The 22754-nt window shown below is 39.4% G+C and overlaps 2 protein-coding genes across 3 annotated transcripts in view; one reads left to right on the forward strand and one right to left on the reverse strand.

Moving 5' to 3' along the window:
• LOC122554980 (eukaryotic translation initiation factor 1A, X-chromosomal) overlaps nucleotides 1-16993 on the forward strand; it is a 22459-nt gene extending 5466 nt beyond the window's left edge. Inside the window, exons 2-7 of the mRNA XM_043700473.1 lie at nucleotides 2134-2217; nucleotides 6216-6319; nucleotides 11560-11610; nucleotides 13941-14022; nucleotides 14116-14207; nucleotides 16744-16993. Of these exons, the coding sequence (XP_043556408.1) occupies nucleotides 2134-2217; nucleotides 6216-6319; nucleotides 11560-11610; nucleotides 13941-14022; nucleotides 14116-14207; nucleotides 16744-16749 (419 nt within the window). The 3' untranslated portion in view covers nucleotides 16750-16993. The remainder of the gene's footprint in view (nucleotides 1-2133; nucleotides 2218-6215; nucleotides 6320-11559; nucleotides 11611-13940; nucleotides 14023-14115; nucleotides 14208-16743) is intronic.
• Nucleotides 16994-17074: 81 nt separating this feature from the next.
• sh3kbp1 (SH3-domain kinase binding protein 1) overlaps nucleotides 17075-22754 on the reverse strand; it is a 179320-nt gene continuing 173640 nt past the window's right edge. For both annotated transcript variants that reach the window (XM_043700472.1, XM_043700471.1), the window contains exons 16-18: nucleotides 21193-21443; nucleotides 20010-20073; nucleotides 17075-17759 (exon numbers count right to left, since the gene is read on the reverse strand). In XM_043700472.1, coding sequence (XP_043556407.1) covers nucleotides 17718-17759; nucleotides 20010-20073; nucleotides 21193-21443 — 357 coding nt within the window. In that variant the 3' untranslated portion in view covers nucleotides 17075-17717. The remainder of the gene's footprint in view (nucleotides 17760-20009; nucleotides 20074-21192; nucleotides 21444-22754) is intronic.

The raw sequence follows: 22754 nt of genomic DNA on the forward strand, positions 1-22754 counted from the left end.
TCCAGACATTTCTGCTGAGCATAACTGTAAAAGCAGAAACCCTTTTAATTTTCAAAAAAGATTTATCAATAATGGTACTGCAACTGGTCTTGCGAGTACGTACGTCAGTTAAAGCTTTGAACCACATGAAGTCTCTATGCCAACCCAACTGGAACAAAGGTTGAGTCAGTGTTATCTGCAATCTATTCCACATCAGCCAACTGAGTGTACTAAATGCCAAGGAGTCTGATTTGTTGTGGCAAAACACCTTTATATGTTGTAGCCTGGATCTGTGGATAGCGATAGTAAATGTTCAAATTTCTTTCCATCACATGGCTGACCAGAAATCTGTCCAATTTTGTCTGCTGTTGACAGATGAAGGAATGATTTTCTAGTTATTTGACTGCATTATAAATGCATCGTCCTTATCAAGTGTTTGATCAGATCTTGAACGTAGAGCTGCTAGCTTAGAAACAGAGACATTGCACATTCTCACAACTTCTCTGATTTCTTAGAGATTTTTAAAAAAAACACTTGTGCTGACATTTGTAAACCTTGTGGGATCAATCATTGTGTTATTACAATCCAAATGTTCAGTGTCTGTTAAAACCACAGCATTTTAGAGAAAAAAGACTGACTTGTAAAATTTGACTGGTATTTGATATGTTCCTGCTACTTGACTGAGTATGAAAACTAATTATTAAATATATAAAAGGGGATTATTGCTCAGTTTGCATTGCTGAAGAATACTTCAGTGTTCATGTTGGAAATATAAACAAGTATAAAAGTATACAGTCACTTATCAGTGTTGTCCACAAGGAGAGATGGAAGAGAAGCTGATAGACCTGTCTTGTGACCACACATTTGGAGACAGTCATAGAGATGTACACCACAAACAAACCCTTTGGTCCAACTTGTTCATACCAACCAGATATCCTAAATTAATCTAGTCCAATTTGCATGCAGTTAGTCTGTATCCCTTTAAACCCTTCTAATCCTATCTGTCTACAGAGGAACCTCGATTATCTGAAGGATACAGGCAGGAATTATTTCATTTGGTTAATCGAATGCTGGATAACCAAAGCATGTTAGCCAAGCGTCGCGAACTTGTACGGTTAATCTGAAATTCAGTTAATTGAATGCCAGATAATAGAGGTTCCTCTGTAGATGTCTTTGAAATGTTGTAATTGTACCAGCCTTCACCACTTCCTCTGGCTTGCTGGAATTATGCTTCAGGAACTAAATTATTGTTCCAAGATTGGTAGAAGCATTGAAAGTATTTCCCCTTGCAGCATGAATTTGTAAGTAACTTCTGATATAGCAGCAATACAGAATGTTTGTCATTGTCCAATATTGTATCTAGGGTAGAGTCACTGCAGTGAGAACATGCATAGACCGCTAATTCTATCTAAATACCTCTAATGCTTTAAAAATACAATTTACATTTTTTTTTGCATGAATCCAATGTAGTTTTCATGTTTGACTTGTGACTAATTGTTTTAAAAAAAAAATCTCAAGGTCAGGTTCGTAGGAGAGTAGTCTGACACAGAACAAACGACCAAGAGGCGAGTCTGCTAGAATATGGGCATTTTATTCCCCGCAGCGTCGCCACAACGGGTCTGGCTTATACTCACTCTACATGTTACCGGAACTGGGAGCCGTCAGTTCTCGTAGAGCGGTTGCCAACAACCCACGCTCGGCGGTTAAACGTAACCCCGGAGCAGACTCACCGAACTGGAGACTTTTCCAGCTGATATACTCTTTTCCAGATATAAACATTCATGTGAACAGCAGAGCAAGGCTAAAAAACACATTCCATTCTGGTTGCATACAGATAAGAAGATTCACACGGGGAGGTGTGTAATAAGATTCACACGGGACTAAGCAACACCTCCATTCCGGTTAGATTCACACATGTATTGGGACATAATTTTTAACCGTTTCACCACATTCCACTGCTTGGCCCAATACATGTGTTACATTATGATTCACACATGTATTGGGACATAATTTTACACCACACTAATCTGTTGGGAAAAAGTTTACTTCAGCCAAAGATATTTGAGACCCATTGATTAAGCCCAAAGTCACGGTGTTTGGATAAAAAAATCAACATTTTTTGTGTCCAGGCTAATTTTGTATTTTTAAATTCAGGTAAGGGAGGTAAAAATAGGCGACGTGGTAAGAATGAAAACGAATCTGAGAAACGTGAGCTGGTGTTTAAAGAAGATGGTCAGGGTAAGTGTGATGTACATTTTAACAGAATTCTGGCCCCATATTCTATATGTTATAAAATCATAGAATTATAGAGATGTACAGCATGAAAACAGATCCTTCAGTCCAACTCGTCCATGCCGACCAAATATCCCAACCCAATCTGCTCCCACCTGCTGGCACCTGGCCCATATCCCTCCAAATCCTTCCTATTCATATACCCATTCAAATGCCTTTTGGATGTTGTAATTGTACGAGCTGCCACCACTTCCTCTGGCAACTCATTCCATACATGTTCCACCCACTGCGTGAAAATGTTGCCCTTTGGGTCTCTTTTTTTAATCTTTCCCCTCTCACCCTAAACCTATGCCCTCTAGTTCTGGACTCTCCCACCCCAGGGAAAAGACTTTGTCTATTTATCCTATCCATGCCCCTCATAATTGTGTAAACCTCTACAAGGTAACCCCTCAGCCTCTGACACTCCAGGGAAAACAGCCCCAGCCTGTTCAGCCTCTCCCTATAGCTCAAATCCTCCAACTCTGGCAACATCCTTGTAAATGTTTTCTGAACCCTTTCAAGTTTCACAATATCTTTCCGATAGGAAGGAGACCAGAATTGCATGCAATATTCCAACAGTGGCCTAACCAATGTCCTGTACAGCCGCAACGTGACCTCCCAACTCCTGTACTCAATACTCTGACCAATAAAGGAAAGCATACCAAAAGCTGCCTTCGCTATCCTATCTACCTGCGACTCTACTTTCAAGGAGCTATGAACCTGCACTCCAAGGGCTCTTCGTTCAGCAAAACTCCCTAGGACCTTACCATTAGGAGTACAAGTCCTGCTAAGATTTGCTTTCCCAAAACACACAATCTCTCATTTATCTAAATTAAACTCCATTTGCCACTCCTCGGCCCATTGGCCCATCTGATCAATGTCCTGTACAGTACAGTAGTTGGGAGGTCACGTTGCGGCTGTACAGGACATTGATCAAGATTCAGTTGTAATCTGAGGTAACCTTCTTCATTGTCCACAACGCCTCCAATTTTGGTGTCATCTGCAAACTTAATAACTATACCTCTTAAGCTCACATCCAAATCACAACTCCCCTAACCCAGGGAAAAGACCTTGCCTATTTACCCTATCCATGCCCCTTGGGATTTTATAAATCTCTGTCATGCCACCCCTAGGCAATATATCTTTTTTAAACACATAGCCATTTAAGGTAGCAATGTTCTGTGGCTGCTGTAAGTTTTTTTTTTGGTAACACCAACAAATGTTGCCAAAATGAAACCGTTCAGGCCATATTTACTCTAGAAAAGTTATTGTTCCTGAAGGTAAAAGTATTGATGGCAAAATCGATCAAAATCATTCATTGAGAATATATTGGAGAAAATCGCCCATTTAGCTTGGTACCAAAATTGAGATTGCTAGTTATAACGACTTGGCGTCTTGATCATGGAGATTTTGTATTAATATCACCTGCCAGTTTGTTGGATTTTAATTTCTGTACTCTGATTTATCATTGTCTGTCCACTGCTCTGAGAAGGTTGTGCTGGTTATTCTTAAACTGAACAGAATACCTTGGTGCTGGCTTTTGGTGCCTTTAAGCTGCTCATGGCCTTGTTTATAGATTTAAGCATTAAACAGTATTGGAATTGCATTCCTTCAGTGGATTGAGAGTTTACATAGACTGTTGGTTACTACTTCTGGCATGTAGTTATGATCAAGTAACCATCGAGTCACACAGCACGGAAACAGGCACTTCAGCCCAACTTGTCCATGCTGATCAATTTCCTAAACCGAACTAGTCTCATTTGCCTGTGTTTGGCTCATACCCCATCCATGTGCCTGTGTAAATGTTTCTTAAATGACAAAATTGTACTCACTTCCACCACTACCTCTGGTAGCCTGGTCCAGACACTCTCCACCCTGTGTAGAAACAAATTATAGACATCTTTGTACTTCTTCCCCTGTCACCATAAACCTATGCCATCTAGCTTTAGACTCTCCTACCATGGGGGAGAAAACTACTTTATGCCTGTGGACCTTTATAAGGTTACCCCTCAGTCTCCCATGCTCCAGGTGCAAATAAAGTCTCAGCCTATCCAACTTTTCCTTTATAACTTAAACCTCCCAGTCCAGGTAGCATCCCAGTAAGTCTTTTCTGTACTGTTATTAGTTTAACATCCTTTGTATTGTAAAGTGACCAGAACTGTGCACACTACTCCAAATGAGGACTTCCCAACATTTTGTACAGCTGCAACAATATGTCACAACTCCTATATGCCATTCTCTGACCAATGAAAGCAAATATGCCAAAAGCCTCCTTCAACACCCTCTCTACCTGTAACTCCACTTTCAAAGCGCTATGAACCTGTACCCCTTGGTTTTTTTTTTCTCAGGTCCCTACCTTGACTGTGTAAGTCCTGCCCTGGTTTGACCTATCAAAATGCAACATTCTCTGCAGAATATTCAGTCTCCAGCCTGCTCTTGTAGGTGATCTACTCCACCTTAATCAACTCCCTGAATGTTGATGGTAGGGATTCAGCCATGGTAATTTGTTGATCATAAAAAGAATGAGTGTGTTCTGTCTTGTCAGAGATGGTCAGTGTACAGCACTCAGTTTAACAGTTAGCATCGACCTGGTCCCATGAAAAATTGAGTGCTTCCAGATAGGGTCACTAATCATGTCTCTTTATCCAGCATCTAAGTTGTTAGAGATCAAAAACCTTCTCTTGTTCCCAGCACCAAGCTGTCAAGTTACCCAACTGCAGTGTATCTACTAAGATCTCAAGTCAGATAGTGAATGCTTCTCTCTCCACACCCATGGCACGTACACTGATTAATGCACCTTTAATGGAGAAAACCAGGTGGAATCACATCAAAAACTGTAACTCAGAATCTGCATCTCCACTATATGGTTAATATAATTTCAATGTGTTAAAATGCCATTCAGTGTGATGGAATTGGAAGTCACTCATCAGCAAAATCTGGTATTTCAAAACCTCGCAACAAATTATATTTTAATGGATGGCTGATTGATAAAATCCAGTCAGTCGCAATTTATGCCTGAACAGTAGATTTAAAAAGTTATATTGTACTCGAGGCATCCAAACTATTTTAATGTTGTGACAGTTGGATAACCACACTGGAATAGTAGAAAATTCCAGGCATGTCAATACATGATTCTTTTAAAAAGGCATCTACTTGAATTGTCTGCGAGAACACAGCAACTGTATTTTGAAAACCATTTAATGTCTTGTTTCTTATAGCTTGAACTCTGATAACTCAGCAAGTTAATTCATAGTTTTGTGCTGTTGCACCTCTATCAGATCTAGCCTGATCACTTTAAGTTACTGCATTGGATAAGCCTGCCATTCCATATTGATTGTGACAGCTCTCTAGGAAACCTCTCCCCAATGCTTGCTACAACTCCACTTGGACAGCCATGAAAGCAATTCATTTTGACAGTTAATAAGACTATACTTCCAACTAAGTCTAGCAATCTGTCATTGTGAGAGAATCCTGCCATCCCAGGAATGTGTTTGAATCACTCTCTTTTTCCAATCTGTCACCTTACACATGATACTCTGCCTTTGTTTTTTCTACCAAACTGAACAATTTTGAATTTATCGACATATTGCATTTGCCCACTCACTGAATTTGTCTAAATTGGCCTGAAGCTTCTCTCCATCCTCTTCCCTACTCTCTCTCATTCCTAGTTTTGTACCTTAGCAATCATAGAAGCATTAGCCGGAACCCAAGCACCGATCTCTGTAGGAGACCATTTGTCACCGTTTTCTACTCTGAAAAGGACTCCTTTGTTCCTACGGTTTGCTGTCTGCTAACGAGTTCTTGATCCATGCCAGTACATTACCACCAATCCTATTTCTCATGGTTGTTTTGTTTTGGCCATGTTTCTGGAGTTACTTTCGCAAGCAAAGTGGAATAATTACAGCACGCGTCTGTCATTTAAGACATAGTTGTTTGAAGGTAACTCCAGGTTTTTTTTCCTGTAGAATATGCCCAGGTGATTAAGATGCTGGGAAATGGGCGTTTGGAAGCCATGTGTTTTGATGGTGTGAAGAGACTTTGTCATATTCGAGGAAAGCTGAGAAAGAAGGTGATAACTGTTTGTATGTATGCACTTTGCCTTTGCTTCTACTTTCCCAGCCAAGCAGTTTAATCATGGCCCACAAACAGATTATTGGCTAGAAAATGCCATGTATGGTAACTTCCCAATTCTCAGTATCACACCTTCTGTCCTTTTATGTTAGTGTTCCTGCTATCTCCTGCCTTTAGAAACTTTAAACTTGAAGTAGCTTCTCCCATTTCTCTATAAAAATACAGTTTTCTGACATCAATGTCTGTTGAAAAGTCCAAGTGACATGGCTGACTTTGGGCAGCTTGACTGATGACTGAGGTCAGTTTTCCTAATGAAGTTTAATTATTGCACTTTAGTGATCTCACTGTCTGGAATAGTTTCATATAGTTTTGTGACCATATTGGAAGTATATGCTGACTTCAGTTTCAGTGGGTTAAATCTAAACCTGTAATTTTTCACCTGCCCAATCTCTTCCTTGCCCCCCACCCATGCTTATTTCCGTTTTTTTTTTAAATAGCAAAGAACTGCAAATGTTGGAAATCAGAAACAAACTTAGAAATTGCTGGCAAAAACACATCTGGTAGCATCTGTGCGGAGATAGCAGAGTTCGTGTTTTGGGCCATTGAAAATTGATTGTACTGAGAAAAAGGTTGGTAAGAATGCTGAAGATGGAGCCCAGAGGGGAGAACACAGTTGAATAGACAAAGGAATGGGCAAAGGTCCACCTGGAGGAATCAATTTTTGCCAATAAAGACTGACAGGATTTCCATTTTAATCTTTTTCTCCTTGTCTACATTATTACTTTCATTCAATTGTCTGTTGACATAGTGTTATGATGCTGTTCCTTTTAACAAGGTTATGTTGTCCTTGGTTCTTTTTTCCCGATAGGGTGGCACGGCGGCTCAGTGGTTAGCACTGCAGCCTCACAGCACCAGGCACCCGGGTTCAGTTCCAGCTTCGGGCGACTGTCTGTGTGGAGTTTGCACGTTCTCCCCGTGTCCGCGTGGGTTTCCTCCGGGTGCTCCGGTTTCCTCCCAAAGATGTGCAGGTTAGGTGAATTGACCATGCTAAATTGCCCATTGTGTTAGGTGCATTAGTTAGAGGGAAATGGGTCTGGGTGGGTTACTTTTCAGAAGGTCAGTGTGGACTTGTTGGGCTGAAGGGCCTGTTTCCACACTGTAGGGAATCTAATTTAATCTTAAAAAAGACACAGACTCCGAAAAGTGTAGGTTTGAAGGGTTTTAGGGCCGGTTTGATTATTGCTGACAGATGCTGCCTCAGGCAAAAGATGTCTTAAGTTTTTAAGTTAAGAATCTCATAGCACTAGGTTATAGTCCCAACAGATTTATGTGGAAGCACTAGCTTTCAGAGTGCTGCTCCTTCATCAAGTATTTATGGAGTATAAGATCGTGGGACACAGCAATTCTTGCTATAAATTCTGTGTCCCACGATCTTATACCCCACAAATACTTGATGAAGGAACAGCATTCTGAAAGCTAGTACTTCCAAATAATACTGTAGGACTATAACCTGGTCTTGTGTGATTTTTAACTCCGTACGCCGCAGTCCAACACTGGCATCTCCAAATCAAGTTTTAAGAAACACACACAAAGGGTAGTAGCTGGTTCTCTCAGCTCAGCTTTTCCTCTGGTTTTTGGCCTGGCTATACATGAAAGCAGTCACAGTTTTGCAGCTGCTGGACTCAAAGAAGCAGGTCCATGCTGACACTCTCTGACATCTCTCCTCTAAGACCCTGATTTTTACCTTTTGTGCCAAAGTGTGTCTGAGGATTGTTGCAACTATTTGGAAAAGCATCATTAAGTTGGGATGATGTGTTTGGTTTTCACGTGGGTTGTTATTCTCTATTCTGTTCTGTTTGTGTTTCATTTGGAAATCTTGTAAATTGTTTAAAACTGAGTTTGCCAGCTGCATCCCTCCTGGAGTATCCATGTTGCACCTGCTTAAAACAACTAGCAAAGTTAGGGTCTGGGCCACTTTCTTGAAATGATTTGAGGGGGTTTAGCCTGTTCCGTAACAAAAGTATTTGCCAAAACTTATTTCCACATCTCCATTATATTCCTCAAGTGACTGCCTCCAGCTCAGGCTCCCCCTACGTGGATTCCAACTCAATGTTCATTCAAAACACAAAGAATGAAACCAGTCGCAGATATCGCTGAAGTACAGTGCTCCTCAAACAGCAGTGAGATTCATACTCTGTCATGTATCGCCGTATGCACGCCCAGTCTCTTCAGCGTCACTGCTTTTGAACTGCCCTATCCACGTATGGGCGCAGTGTAGCTCCACTGCACCCTTCAGCCCATTCAGCATTCTGATAAACTTTCTTCTCCTTTTCAGATATGAAGCGATGCAGCAACTTAGATATCCAACCCCCTTAAATTCAATTCAATCCCCTAATCCCACTTTTTATCAGTTAATTACAATCCCATTTGAACCTCTGCTCTCTGAATGTTTTGTACTCAAAGGTCTCTTTTATTCCTTTTCACCCCATTTGAATGAATTTTGCAGACAACATGACATGCAACTCTTCTTCCTCTGCCTTCGTGCCATTTCTTTGACAAAAGTGCTCTCCCTGTCCCACAAACTCCATCACCCACCTCTAGAACTCCATCTGGTCTTTTACCTGCACTCAACCTGTTCAAGAACTGTTGACATAACATTGGTTGCCTGAATTTCTCTGTCCCCCTCAACCGTTCAAACCTGTCCCCCTCTGAACTGATTGCAATCTGCTCTCAGATCCGAGTGTGACTTGTAATTGAGCCTGCCAATCAAAGGTGGTGCTTTTGTTCTCTCGTATTCTGACTTCTACATTGTGGAGGCAGAGTACTGGCTCTCAGGTGCCATCACCTATCTCCCCTTGGGCCATGATCCCACCATTGGAACATCAGGCTTGTATCTGCAACAGTCACTAATCTTTTTTTCATCCAGTGATCTCCTTATGTCCCCCTCTTCTCCCCTGGTTCAGTCCCTGTCCACTTAGACTTGTGACTTTGGACGCTTTTTGCCAGTTTCAGAATTTGTGGGTTATAGCTGCTGCCTCTTACCATGGACATGCAGTCCTTTTACAGGTCCATCCCCCATCAGGATGGTCTCTGGGCTATCTACTGCTTCCTGGAACCAAAGGCCTGAGCTGTCCCTATCTGCCATCATCTCCTCCGTCTGGCTGAGCTTGTCACCCTGAACAACTTCTCTCTTAATTCCTCTCATTTTCTTCAGTAAGAGTTGTGGCCACAGGTACATGCATGGGCCCCAGTTATGCCTAACTCTTTGTGGGATACATGGAGCATTCCTTGTTCCGATCTCATTCTGACCCCCACCCAGAATTTTTTCCCTGCTATATTGATATCACTGGTGCTGCTTCCCGCTCTTGACCGGAACTGGAAAAAATTATATCAATTTTGCTTTTAAATTTCACTGCTGTCACCTTCACCTGGTCAATCTCTGACTCTTCCCTTCCTTGACACGTTTCCACCTCTGGGGATAGACTGGCCACCAATATCCATTACAAACCCGCCGACTCCCACAGTTACCTTGACTATACATTTTTACACCCTGCTTCATGTAAAGACTCTATTCCGTTCTCCCAGTTTCTGTCTCTGCTGTATCTGTTCTGAGAGGTGACTTAATTGAGACGTATAAGATAATCAGAAGGTTAGATAGGGTAGACAGTGAGAGCATTTTTCTTCGGATGGTAATGGCTAGCATGAGGGGACATAGCTTTAGGTTGAGGGGTGGTAGATTTAGGACATGCTCAGCAGTAGGAGCGTGGAGCGCCCTGCTTGCAGCAGTAGTAGACTTGCCAACTTTAAGGGCATTTAATGGTCATTGGATAAGCATATAGATGAGAATGGAATAGCGTAGATGAGATGAGCTTCGGACTGGTTTCACCGGCTGGCGCAACATCGAGGGCCAAAGGGCCTGTATTGCACTGTAATGTTCTATGATTGTCAGTTTCTGCGACAGGGCCTCCAAACCATTTACCTTCCTCAGCCAAGGATTCCCCAGCACCGTGGATACAGAGTCCTTGGCTGTGTCAGACCCATCTCTTGTACTTTGCCCCCGCCATAAAAAAAAAGTGACAAAATCTCTGTAGGCCTCACTCACCGTCCACCAACATCCACATCTAACGGTTAAAAGCTTCCATTTGTCACCTGCAGCAGGATACCAGCACCAGATACATTCCCCTCCATTGTCAACATTCCATAGGGGACAGTTCCTTCCAGTGCACTTTGGTCCACTCCTTTCTGTTCCCAACACCCCCTCGCCCTCATCACACCTTACCATGCAATTACAGAAACATCTGCATGTTTACTGCCTCCCTCTTCTTCATCCAAGGATCCAGACACACCTTCCAGGTAAAAGTGATTTATCTACACTTCACTTAATCTAGTCTACTGCATTTTCAGTTCTCGATGTGGTCACGTCCTCTTTGGGGAGACAAATTGCAGATTGTAGAACATCTACTATGTTCTGTACACGAGAAACCCGGAACTTCCTGTTGCTTCAATGTACTGCCATGTTCCTTGGCTAACATCTGTCTCTCACATCCTGAATGCTCCAGCAAAGCTGAATGCAAGTTGAAGAACAGCATGTTATTTTCTGCTTGGGACCCTGCAGCCTTCATACTCTCTCAAGTTCAGTTTTAAAGCCCAAGCACCACCTCGCATGTCCTTACTCCAAAGTCCACACCAGACAGACTCATCAGATGGCCTGCTACCACAATCCACTAATAGTTCCAATTTACAGCTATTGATTCTCTCAGGCAGACCTTAACCTGTTCCTTTGCCTATCTAACTGTTCTTTCTCTCTTTGGGCTCCATCTCCACCTATTGTTTAGTCTTCCTTCCATGCCATCTTCAGCACATATACCAGCTGTTTTCAAGCTGCAGTCAGTTCTGAAGAAGGGTCTCTGGAACCAAGTCATTAATTCTGTTTGTTTTCCTCCACAGATGCTGCCAGACTTGCTGAGTTATTTCCAGCATCTTCTATTTTGTTTATCTTATGTAATCGTTTTCTGATTTTGTGACATTACATGAAAAACTTTCTGCATTCGGTGCCTCTGCTTCTGAAGGCAATGTTAACTTCAGAAACATGTAGCTGACAATATCAATTTGGTGAATGCCCAGGTCCTTGAGTGCCAAATTGGCAGGCACAATATATTTAGATTATCCAGATTCATCTGTATTATGTTGAGTTAAAGTATTAACTAGATTTAGGAATGATTTAACTGTATTTTGCAGGTTTGGATAAACACGTCTGACATCATATTGGTTGGGTTGAGAGATTACCAGGTACGCCATTTCTTCATGGAATCTTACTGACACGTCTTTGCATTCCATACAATGATTACAAAAGTGTTCTAAATGTAATTGTGCATGTTGAAAGTCATAAGTTTCTGGTTTTATTAATTTCTGACAGACAGGGGCACCTGTTTTCCTGAAGGCAGAAGTGTTGAGTAGTCGTGCATAGGTTCTCTGCCACATAAAATAGGGTTGACTGTGATCCCAGTCAGTGTGTCTCGTCGAGCATACTTACAAATATAGGATAACACTTGTGACTCTTCACACTCGCTGTTTATCATTCAGTTGATCATGGCTGATCTGCAAACTCCATACTGCATCACAATTTCAGTTAGCAAATGTCTATCAAGAGATTTAAAACTCTCGATTGATCTTTGCATCAATTGGTGCTTGATTCAATGGATTCAAAACTTTCACTGGAGAAATGCCATTCTACTGACAGATTTAGGTCTAATTTCCAAACCATATGCCCTTGTCTTAGGCTCTATAATACTGGACGTGTTCCAGCTCTTCCTCTCTGAAACTGCAATCTTGTCATCCCATAACTATCGAAATTAGAGAAAAGACAAATGTTGACTTACCGTCTGATATTAGAGAATTAATCATGCAAAACAATTAAAGAACTCTTGTCTTCTGAAAGATGCAGGACTTCCTTCCCTAACACTTCTGGGAATAATTGAAGAAATTGGAACCAGTAAAATTGTAGTGCTGGAGAAATTTAATGGGGCTGAAAAACTGATAATTCCTTGGGCCTGATGTACATCCTAGAGTGCTAAAATAGGTGATCATGGAAATTGTGGAAATTTTTGTCGTCATGCAAAATTATGTAAGTTTGGACAGCACATTGGAGAGGCAACAAATGTAACCATATTTTTTTAACAAAAGGAAGAAACCTTGGAATTGTATATCAGTCGGCCTAACATCAGTAGGAAATTGCTGAAATCTATTACAAAACATGATAAATGTTTGATAACAGTATTTAAAATTAACATGGATTTATGAAGAAAGATCCTATTTGATAAGCCTATGGGAGTCTTTGTAGGTGCAACAAGTTGATTAGATGAAAGAAAACCAGTGGAAGTGCTATGTTTGGATTTTGAGAATTTTTGATTTGGTTCCATGTGAATTTAATGAGCAAAATTCAAACATTTGGGAATAATAGTAATGCACTGACATACTTGATGAATCCGTGAACAGACAGGAATCTCTGGGAATAAGTAGTCATTTTCGGAGTGGATGTTTGTTACAAGTGGGGTATTGCAGGTATCAATACCTGGGATCCAAGCTATTCACAATGTCAGTAATTAGGATGAAGCAATTAACTGTGATATTTTCACATTTGCTGACCGCACTACTCATTGCAAAATTAAATGGCAATGAGTAGTGATAATGTGAAGAAGCATTGGGCAAGTTGAGTGGGCACATATATGGCAATTGCAGTTTAATATGCATAACAGTTAGGAAGGCAAATGGTGTGTTAACTTTCATTGTAACAGGATTTTAGTGTAGCAGGGAGGAAGTCTTGGCTGGCTGTATAGTGCCTTTGTGTGACAAACAATGAGTACAATGTTGAATGCAGCAAAGGCCCATCAGACTGATTCCTGGCATGGCAGGCATGATGTAAGAGGACAAATTGGGTCAACTAGAGTTTAGAAGAATTAGAGGGGATCTCACTGAAACTTATGAAATTCTGACAGGTCTGAAAAGATTGAATGCAGGGATGATATTTCCCTTGGCAAGGGTGTTTGGAACATTGTTTACAGTCTCAGAATACCCAGTGTGCCATTTTTAAGGTTAAGGTTGAGATGAGAATTTTTCATTTGAATGGTGAACCTGTGGAAATTTCTACCACAGAAGACTATGGAACTCAAGTAAATCACTGAATATATTTTAAGAAAGAAATAGATTTCTAGTTGCTTCAGGTACTAAGGGATATGGGGAGAGAGTGGGAGTATGACATTGAGAGAAGATCAGCCATGATCATGTTGAATAGCAGATTGGGTTGTTGGGCTTAATGACCTACTTCTGGTTTCAGTTCCATAAGACTCAATGTTAGCTGGCAGTCTCTAAAAAGGGGACTTTATCACTGCCTTCTGGAAGTCACATAAATGGCATTGTCCTGGTCACCACCTCTATAACCCTGATTTTATTTTTGTTGCAGAAGTGCAGTCCAAAATATCATTGTACAGAGACCTATTAAAATGTTTGGAAATGGCTTTGGATTGTTAGTTTGTTTAGATCCATTTTGACTTTTGTTTAGTTCTTAATACCTCTTTTATTCAAGCAAATTGCATTTTAACATTTTTTTGGTCTCTTGAAAGGATAATAAGGCTGATGTCATCCTGAAATATAATGCAGATGAGGCAAGAAGCTTAAAAGCCTATGGTGAACTTCCAGAGCATGGTATGGGTTCTATTGTCCTGTCTAATTTATCTAAATTTTGTACAAGTCTTTTTTTTTGCTTCTCACTTGATCTGTTTATTCTCCCTCCCACAGCCAAAATTAATGAAACGGACACATTTGGACCTGGTGATGATGATGAAATCCAATTTGACGATATTGGGGATGATGATGAGGACATTGATGATGTAAGTACAAGAGCTGGATAAAAGTAAACTTTTCTGTTTTTCCCTTGTTTTTACTATTTCAGTAGTGATTATTTCATTCACTCATAACTTCCATATCAATGCTTATTCTATCCGTATACCTCATGTTAATTCTATCTTTCATGCTTTTCAGCTCGGTAATGTTTGAGCAGCTTTTAGCTTCTGTTGCTTTTATTCTTGACAAAGGTTTTTCTCCCCTCTCCTGCCTACATTATGCCCGTCTCCAATATGTCTCAGCATTTTGCTGATGACTCATCAGGCTAACTAGCCTGTGGTTTAGTTTTTTGCCTTTCCTTAAATTGGAAATTAGCTATCATGTCATTCCATTTGTAGAGACTATTGTAGAATGTAGGAAATTTTGAAAATACTAACCAGTTCATTCATTGTTACTGAAGCGGTGTTTTAGATACCTGCAATGTAGATGGACATCCTAGGAATTTGTCACCTTAGTTCCTTGAGTTTTTCTCCAGTTCATACTTTTAGCCTTTATTATACTGGCTTTGTGGTATGCAAAATAGAAAATATTTGTTCATTATTTGCTATTTGTGTATTTTTTTTTAATCTCTACCTCAAAAGGACCTACATTTGCTTTAGCTACTTTTCATTGTTTTGTGTTTATAGCTAGACTGTTAAGATTTTTGTGGCAAACTTTGTCATGTTGTGGCTGTTGGTTGGGCCATGTTTGGAATATTGTGGGCAATTCTATTCTCCTTCCCATAGGAGGGCCGTTGTGAAACTTGAAACTCTACAGAAAAGATTTAAATGGATGTTGCCAGGGTTTGAACTATAGGGAGAGACTGAATAGGCTAGGGCTTTTTATCCCCTGGAACATCAAAGGCTAAGGGGTGACCTTAGAGGTTTGTGAGGGGCACCGATAGGGTAAATGGACAAGGTCATTTCTCTGGGGTAGGAGGGTCCAGAACGAGTAAGATGTGAGGGGAAAGATTTAAGGGACCACCCTTTCATGCAGAGGGTGGCACATGTATGGAATGAGCTGCCAGAGGAAGTGGTGGCTGGTACAATTCCAACATTTAAAAGGCATCTGAATGGGTATATGAATTGTGGGATATAGACCAAATGGAAGTAGATTAATTTAGGTTATCTGGTCAGCATGGATGGGTTGGACTGAAGGATCTGTTTCCATGCTGTACATCTGACTCTATTTAAATTTACTTTTTTCTGAAACCATGGGCAACCTATGCTAGAAGTGAATTAATGGTATGTTATAGTACAAATGGACTGTACTTATGAATAGTCTTGCGATTTGAATTTTTTTATTCTTTTTAGGTCTACATTTTTATATCCACTGTCACAGTTTATAGATTTGTTTTGTCAAAATTCATGCTCATTACTATTATTTGCAACCTTAAACCTCCTTATCCAAATCTTTTTAATGCAAATATTTTTACACTTTTAATGAACAATCTTAAATGCTTTTGCTTTTTAACCTGCTGCACCTTTCAATTCATTTTTACCAACCCTCCTTGCATTCTGCTGGAATTGGCTACTACTGCTATTGCTAATTTTATCCCCCTGCAAATTTGTCCTTTTGGAATTTTTAGCAGTCATCCTTAATATTGATCATTATCCCCTGTCAAACTGCATTTAATCTGCAGATTGTAGAAAGTATCTCTGGTCTAAACTGCTAATGTGAATTTTAAACAAGTGGCACCTACTAGTTACTCTTCAATCAACTATTATAGGACACCTTTTTATAATTTACCTTAAGGCTGACATCCACTTGCATATTACCTCAAGATTGGTGAGACCTGTCCCTTTAAAGTCTGATTTAAGTTTTTCATTTCCAGATAGTATTCTGTAGTAGGGATGATTTTTCCTATGACTTGAGTTCTCTCACCCTTAAGATACATGTGGAATACTGCATTGATGTGGAAGCTGTGTAGAATCTGCAAAGAGTAAATATGCATTTCCTGGGGTTTAGAAGATTCAGTGTTTAACTTGATGGAATATCTACAAGTTCTTCAAGTGATCTTTTAAAATAAAACTTGTTCAAATATTGCAACAGCTGAAGGAAAGTGGAAATTTGGTCACCTTGCATTCAACGGTGATGAATTGGAATTAAGATCTTGGTTAAGCAGAGCACTTAAGGTATTCTACTAGAGTTAAAGCAGCAATGTTCTAAGGCCACAGTGCACTTCTGTTCCTCAGAGACCTTTTTGTGTAGATTCACCAAGTTCTGTAAAAGCTGGCATGGCACTTTGATCACTTGGCAATAGTGACTTGTTTTAACACTTGTGCTAATGAAATGTCAAATTGGCAATTCACTGGTGGCCAAAATTATTGAAAAAAAATCCAAGCTATTTTTGTAATCAGCCTCCAACTTGTTGCATAAAAGGGTGCATATTGATCTCAATGAATCAGTTTGAGTAGCAAAGATGTAATTTCAGGCTCTTGACTGAAGAGTGGAGTTGACCTTTTATCTCCAGAGATGTGATTGAATGTTTTCAGCATTTTGTTTAAACTGTCTGAAATGTAACAAACATGTGTTTTCTTGCAGATTTAAATTGAGATTGAATGTGGATTCCAGCCTTGTACTCGAGCTTCCTTCAAAGAGTTTTTTTGGATTTCACATGAAGATTGTGTGGATGAGTTGACTTATGGCTAACGTATCTAAAATCCATTGTAACAATTTGTTTTAAGTCATTTAGTGTATATTTATATTCTTTCATCACACGAATAAAAAAGGACTGAGGTGGAGTTTGGTAGGAAGTACAACTCTTTACAATAAAATGTTAAATTGCTTTGGATTTGATTGTGCAATAATTATGTTAGAATCTTAGTGAGCTCAATCTTTATACCAGATAGTAAAAGGAAGAGTGTCCAGACAGTTTGAAAATAGCAATGTGTATTTAATCAATCTGTTTGAAATAATTCAGAGTACACTTAATGGGTAGACTAAGACTGCAGCATTCTTTTAATAAGATTATGCAGGCACCAATTTTAATTTTGTACATTGTTAATCTAGTTAGAAGAATGCTGTACTCCCTGTACCCATTGCTGTACTTTTAAGGGATAAATTTCAAAATACAAAGCACCTATTACATAAAGGACTTTGACAAAATTAACAAGCATGTCAACATAAAAAATAAATGAACAAAAGGTCAGGCATACATAAACTGGCACTCAAAATATTACATTTTCTTTATTGCAAAAGAGCATCATTGTATACTACCAGTGTGGGCTTAGATGCCTGAAATTACTTTATTGTAAATGTGTATATATGTCTCATATACACCTATGCATTAAGCCTCTAGCTTTAGCCATTTGGACATCAGTGCATTTAGTACAGGGACATAGTAAAACCATTGCCATTAACTTATTTTGCATTATAAAATTTGAAAACTTTTAGAAAAAGATGCAAGGGGATAATGCTTACAAAATAAATTTGGCACAAAACTAAATTTGGCTGCATTGCATCTCAAGTCCTAGAGCAATCAGAAGTGTGACTGCAACATTCATGCCATAGAAGTATCATTTTGCTTGAAGTGTTTTCTTAATTCCTTCCACTTCCAGCTGTAAACAGAAAGCTAAATTAATCTGAGATATGAGTAGAGGTGATATCACTTCTATTATTTCAATTACCACAATGAGAATTCCCATTAACTTGCCTATCCTTAGTCTCAACTCCCAAAGATCATGAGTACACCTTTAATCCACACTGACATTGATCTTACTGAATGGCAAAAGCCAATGGCTAATGCAAATAATTTCTGCACTCTTTCGTGATGTGCTTCTTACCAAGCCCTTTCACCAGCAGTAAAAAGTTACTTTACCTACCCTTGACAATTTATTGCATTGTTTATCAACTAGGCTTCTATTCCTTTTAGGTGTAATCTGATAATCCACACAATTTTTAAACATTCCATTCTAGTGCATCCTTTCCTTTTGAGATAGCAGCTCCTGAAATCAAAGGTAAATCAGGCAGCTAGTATGCAATTTGGTGTTCTTTAAAATAAGATACATCTCCATGTTAAGTCAAAGGCACACTAAAGTATTCACATAATCTGTTTTCACATAACAGCTCATTTTACTGAATGGCAGGTAAGATGAACAAATCTGTGCACTGCATTAGCTGCAGCTGCTTTAACTGTTCATTTGTGCAGGATTGTCTAAGGTACCTAGCAACGTGCCGAAGTACGTACTTTCTACCTGACATTGGAAACCTGGAGGACTACCCGGTTTCTCTAAAAACTGCTATTCACATACATTTTGCTAGTGGACAAACTGATGTAGTGTTTAGCACCATGAAGGTTTGCACAGCTCCTTGAAAGGACAAAGTACTTAGATTTGATTTCCTTAGAATACATGAGGCAGGATTGTGACCACTGAAGATATGTACCAGTAAATTTGCGCCTAATTTTCATTTTTGACAATCAGGTGAAATCAGCTCCATTATCCCAAAATGAGGTCAGGAGTGTGATGATCATAGGAGTAGACGGCAGCCATTTAGCCAGTGATCTCAGAATCCATAACTCCACTTTCCTGCCACAGAGTTGCATTAATTATCATTCACGCTGCATGTGGCCATAGGCCAACTGTATCAGTATCAAGACCTGAGCAACATTTAGGTATATAAGTGCAAAGTGATGATCATGGTAATTCCACTGAACATTTGTTGACTATGTTAGCAAACCTAGAATTAACATTTGGTAGCATACAACTGGCAGGTCCAGTACTTTCTGGTCATAGTACTATGGCTACCAAACAAGGTCAGGGGCCTGTTCAGCCACCATATCAGGAGCATGATAGAATACTCTCTACTACCTTGAGTATTGGCAAGTAGAGTTTGACACCATCCTAAATAAAGCAACCCATGCTTGACAGGCATGTGGAAGCTAGTAAACGGGTTGCCAATCCTCCACCATTGAAGAATACTGGTAACACTGTGTACCATACATAGGTTGCATTATAACAACTTGACAAGGCTCTGAGAGCAGTATCTTACAAACCCATGAGTTCTACCATGTTGAAGGACACAGAGCAGCTACATGGGATCACCATGACCCTCTGTTCCACTGTAAACTAGACACCAGCCTAACTTCAGAATTCTCGCTGTTGCTGGGCCAGAAACCTGTTACTTCCTTCTACACTAATGCTATTGGTGTACATACATGGCATGTACTGCACCTTACTACAGGCAATTAGTAGGAATGAACATTACATGCTGACTTTATCAGTGATGCTTACATCAGAAAGAGTAATAAAACTGACTTGGAAACTGGAAAATTAATGGCAGTCATTCTTGTTTCAATTATTAATAAAGTACAGGTCACAAAAATCTGTGGACCACACATGGGAAATATTCAAACCAACTAAATTGGTCCAGGATATGATCTGTACTTTAGTTACAGCCCAGTGAAAACATTTTATTTGGAAATTTAAACTTCCATTTTCTGAGTTCACAGTTATATTTGAAAGGATACGAAAAGAATGTGATATTCATTTGGAGAAACTGTATTTGATGCCTTTGAGACGAATAGGCATTTGGGTTAAAATACTACCTAGAAATAGCTTTCCTTGCTAAGTTGCACTTCGTCAGAACTGAGAAGACAGCAGATGTGGAAAGCCTAATACCAAAACAAATACACTTCTCAAGGGAGATAGGCAGGGGGGAGAGAGAGAGAGGAGTGGAAAAGAAACAGCACTCAAAGACGCTGAAAAGAATTTAAGCAAAAAACTAAATCCAACTGACCCAACTACTGAACTGAGGATCCCCACATTATAACAAGCTCATGAGTAATACATATTAAAGATATGACTCACTTGCAAGGATATACGGATCTTCTTTTCTTCATCTAACTCAGTCATCAACTGTGTAATCTCTTTTCTGTCAAAAGGAAACAGCACTATTTCAATCTGGTCCAATATAAATGCAAGTTGACATCTTTGTAGACTTTAATAAGTTCAGACTTTTTCCCATTATCATCAAAATGGTTTTAAATTAAAATGCATAAAATGGGGAGTATTTGTTGGCAGGTTTGCTACAGAAGGAAGCATCCACTTTGGTGTTAGAACTTCAAAGGCATGCAAATATGAGTATTGAGGTTACATATCAATGAAATGATAAATGAAGAATAGTCATTATTTGTTTTCCCAAGTCAATGAAAATTTATGAATTACCAAAAAAAACATGAACTGCCCATCCTGCTTAAATTCATGGGCAAATTAGAGTTCTCGTCAGAGCCAACAAGCTATGCAGTGAGCTGAGTAGCAGGCATTTTTTTCAATTAGATCCTGAATTTACTCAGTAAACAATGACAATTATAAGAAATTATAGAAGCTTTGTTATTATAGTCAAGGTAATTTACAGGAGAAATGAATGTATTGTGAAAAGCACTGAGTAAAATCCCAGAATCACCTGTAATTAATTAAGATTCTGATTTATTGGATTGCTTAGATTGGCAAGGATGCAGCTATCTATCCTTGACATACTACACTTCCCCGTGTTAATACAGGGCATCACAGATGTTTAGTTGATGACAAGATGATTATCATAAATTAACAGCAACAGAATTAGGTTTCACTTATAAAAAAAAAACTGTAGATACTAGAAATCTGAAACATAAGTGGAAATTGCTAGAGCAACTCGGCATGCCTGGTAGAATCTGTGGACTGAAAGCAAAATTAACGTTTTGATCCAGTGACCCTTCAGAATGGAAAACATTTCCAAAGAAGCATCACTGGACCTGAAACATTAACTCTGCTTTCTCTCCACTGATGCTACGAGACCTGCTGAATTTCTGTAGCGTTTCCTGTTTGTGTGTTAGGTTATACTACATCTAGTTAGGAAAATCCCCGACCCAACAACTTAATTATGTTTGTGTCTTACTTTTAAGATTTTCCATATATGAAAATTGGACAAGGATCAGCCTGATAGATAATGATATTTGGGTTCTGCAGTGTACAATTTGGTCCTAATCTGTAAACAGCAGAAAGATCAACTCACTTGTGCTGAGACTTCATAATTTCAATGAAGCTTCTCAATTCCTTCATTTGTGCTCTTAGTTCCTCAATTGGATCCTGAGTCTTGTCAATCTTTGGCTTGAGATCAGTACTGTATTGTGATGGGGAGTTTGGTCTTTGGCCAGCTGCAGAAGTGATGCCATGGTGGAATGCATAGACAGCTGATCCATGTGCATTGCTTCCAGATGGCAAATTTTGAGCTCCTGGCTTTGGTGGCAATGTTTTATCAGATACCTAGGATAATTCAAGCATAGAAAGACGACTAAAAATTACCTAGACCAAATTATTCTACTGTCAAGGATCTCAGAAGAACACAAAGAAGGAGTAACAATGACGTTTGCTGTGGTATTCACAAGGGTATGGAAAACAATTCAGATTCAGCCTTAGATCTCTTTCAAAAATATAGCATTAAAATATTCATTGCTTCAGTTTAAGGTAAAGCCTTAATTTTACACTACTCTTAACAAGGAGAGAGGAGGGACAGTTAAATCACAGTAAACTACAATAACCGTGACACAAAATAATTGATTAAGATGAAGTACAGAAAATAATGATACACCAGCCATATTTAGTCCTAATGCAGACCTGACTTCCCCTGGTCAAATGCCACTATATAACTCACCAGAAAGCATGAGTGATTTCATGGATTTTTCTTATGTCACGAAAATTGTAAACTTGATTCGAACAATAACTCTTCACAGCCACCTGTTTAAATCCTTAATTAACTCAATGCTGCCTACAGTGAACTAATCCTCTGTGCTGACGTGAGATGATTAACTTGTCAAAGGTTCAGCAAAGATTTTTAGATATTACACCTGAAATCATTACATTTCTTAGATCCAGGAATGAAGTGTGTAGTGGATCTGAATGTGTGGTTGCTAGATTCTGGGTTCCTTACTGACAATGTCAAAAATAAACAAGTTGAACTGTGAACTGGGTCTGTTGTCCTTCCTATTTAAAATAAAAAATGCTGCAAGACGGAGTCTGGAAAAAAAATTAGAAACAAAAAAAAAATCAAAGACAAATAAAAATAGTTCCATTCAGAAAATGGTGCACAACTGAGGAACTTAACTGAAGAATTCAACAGGCAATTTCACAGATTAGGTGTAATCCATTCCTTCAAGTCGACATTGTAAATCAAAAACCTGATGGAATTTGATAGCCAAAGCAGTGGAGTCATTGAGTCATAGAGATGTACAGCATGGAAACAGACCCTTCAGTCCAATTCGTCCATGCTGACTAGATATCCTAAACTAATCTAGTCCCATTTGCCAGCACTTGGCCCTTATCCCTCTAAATCCTTCCTATAGGGAGAAAACAGAGGGTGGTTGCAGAGGATTGTTTTTCAGACTGGAGGCCTGTGACCAGTGGAGTGCCATAAGAATTGGTGCTGGGATCACTACTTTTCATCATTTATATAAATGATTTGGATGGGAGCATAAGAGGTATAGTTAGTAAATTTGCAGATGACACCAAAATTGGAGGTGTAGTGGACAGCAAAGGTTATTACAACGGGATCTTGATCAGATTAGCCAATAGGCTGAG

This window comes from Chiloscyllium plagiosum, chromosome 12 (assembly GCF_004010195.1).
Source record: "Chiloscyllium plagiosum isolate BGI_BamShark_2017 chromosome 12, ASM401019v2, whole genome shotgun sequence".
NCBI lineage: Eukaryota > Metazoa > Chordata > Chondrichthyes > Orectolobiformes > Hemiscylliidae > Chiloscyllium > Chiloscyllium plagiosum.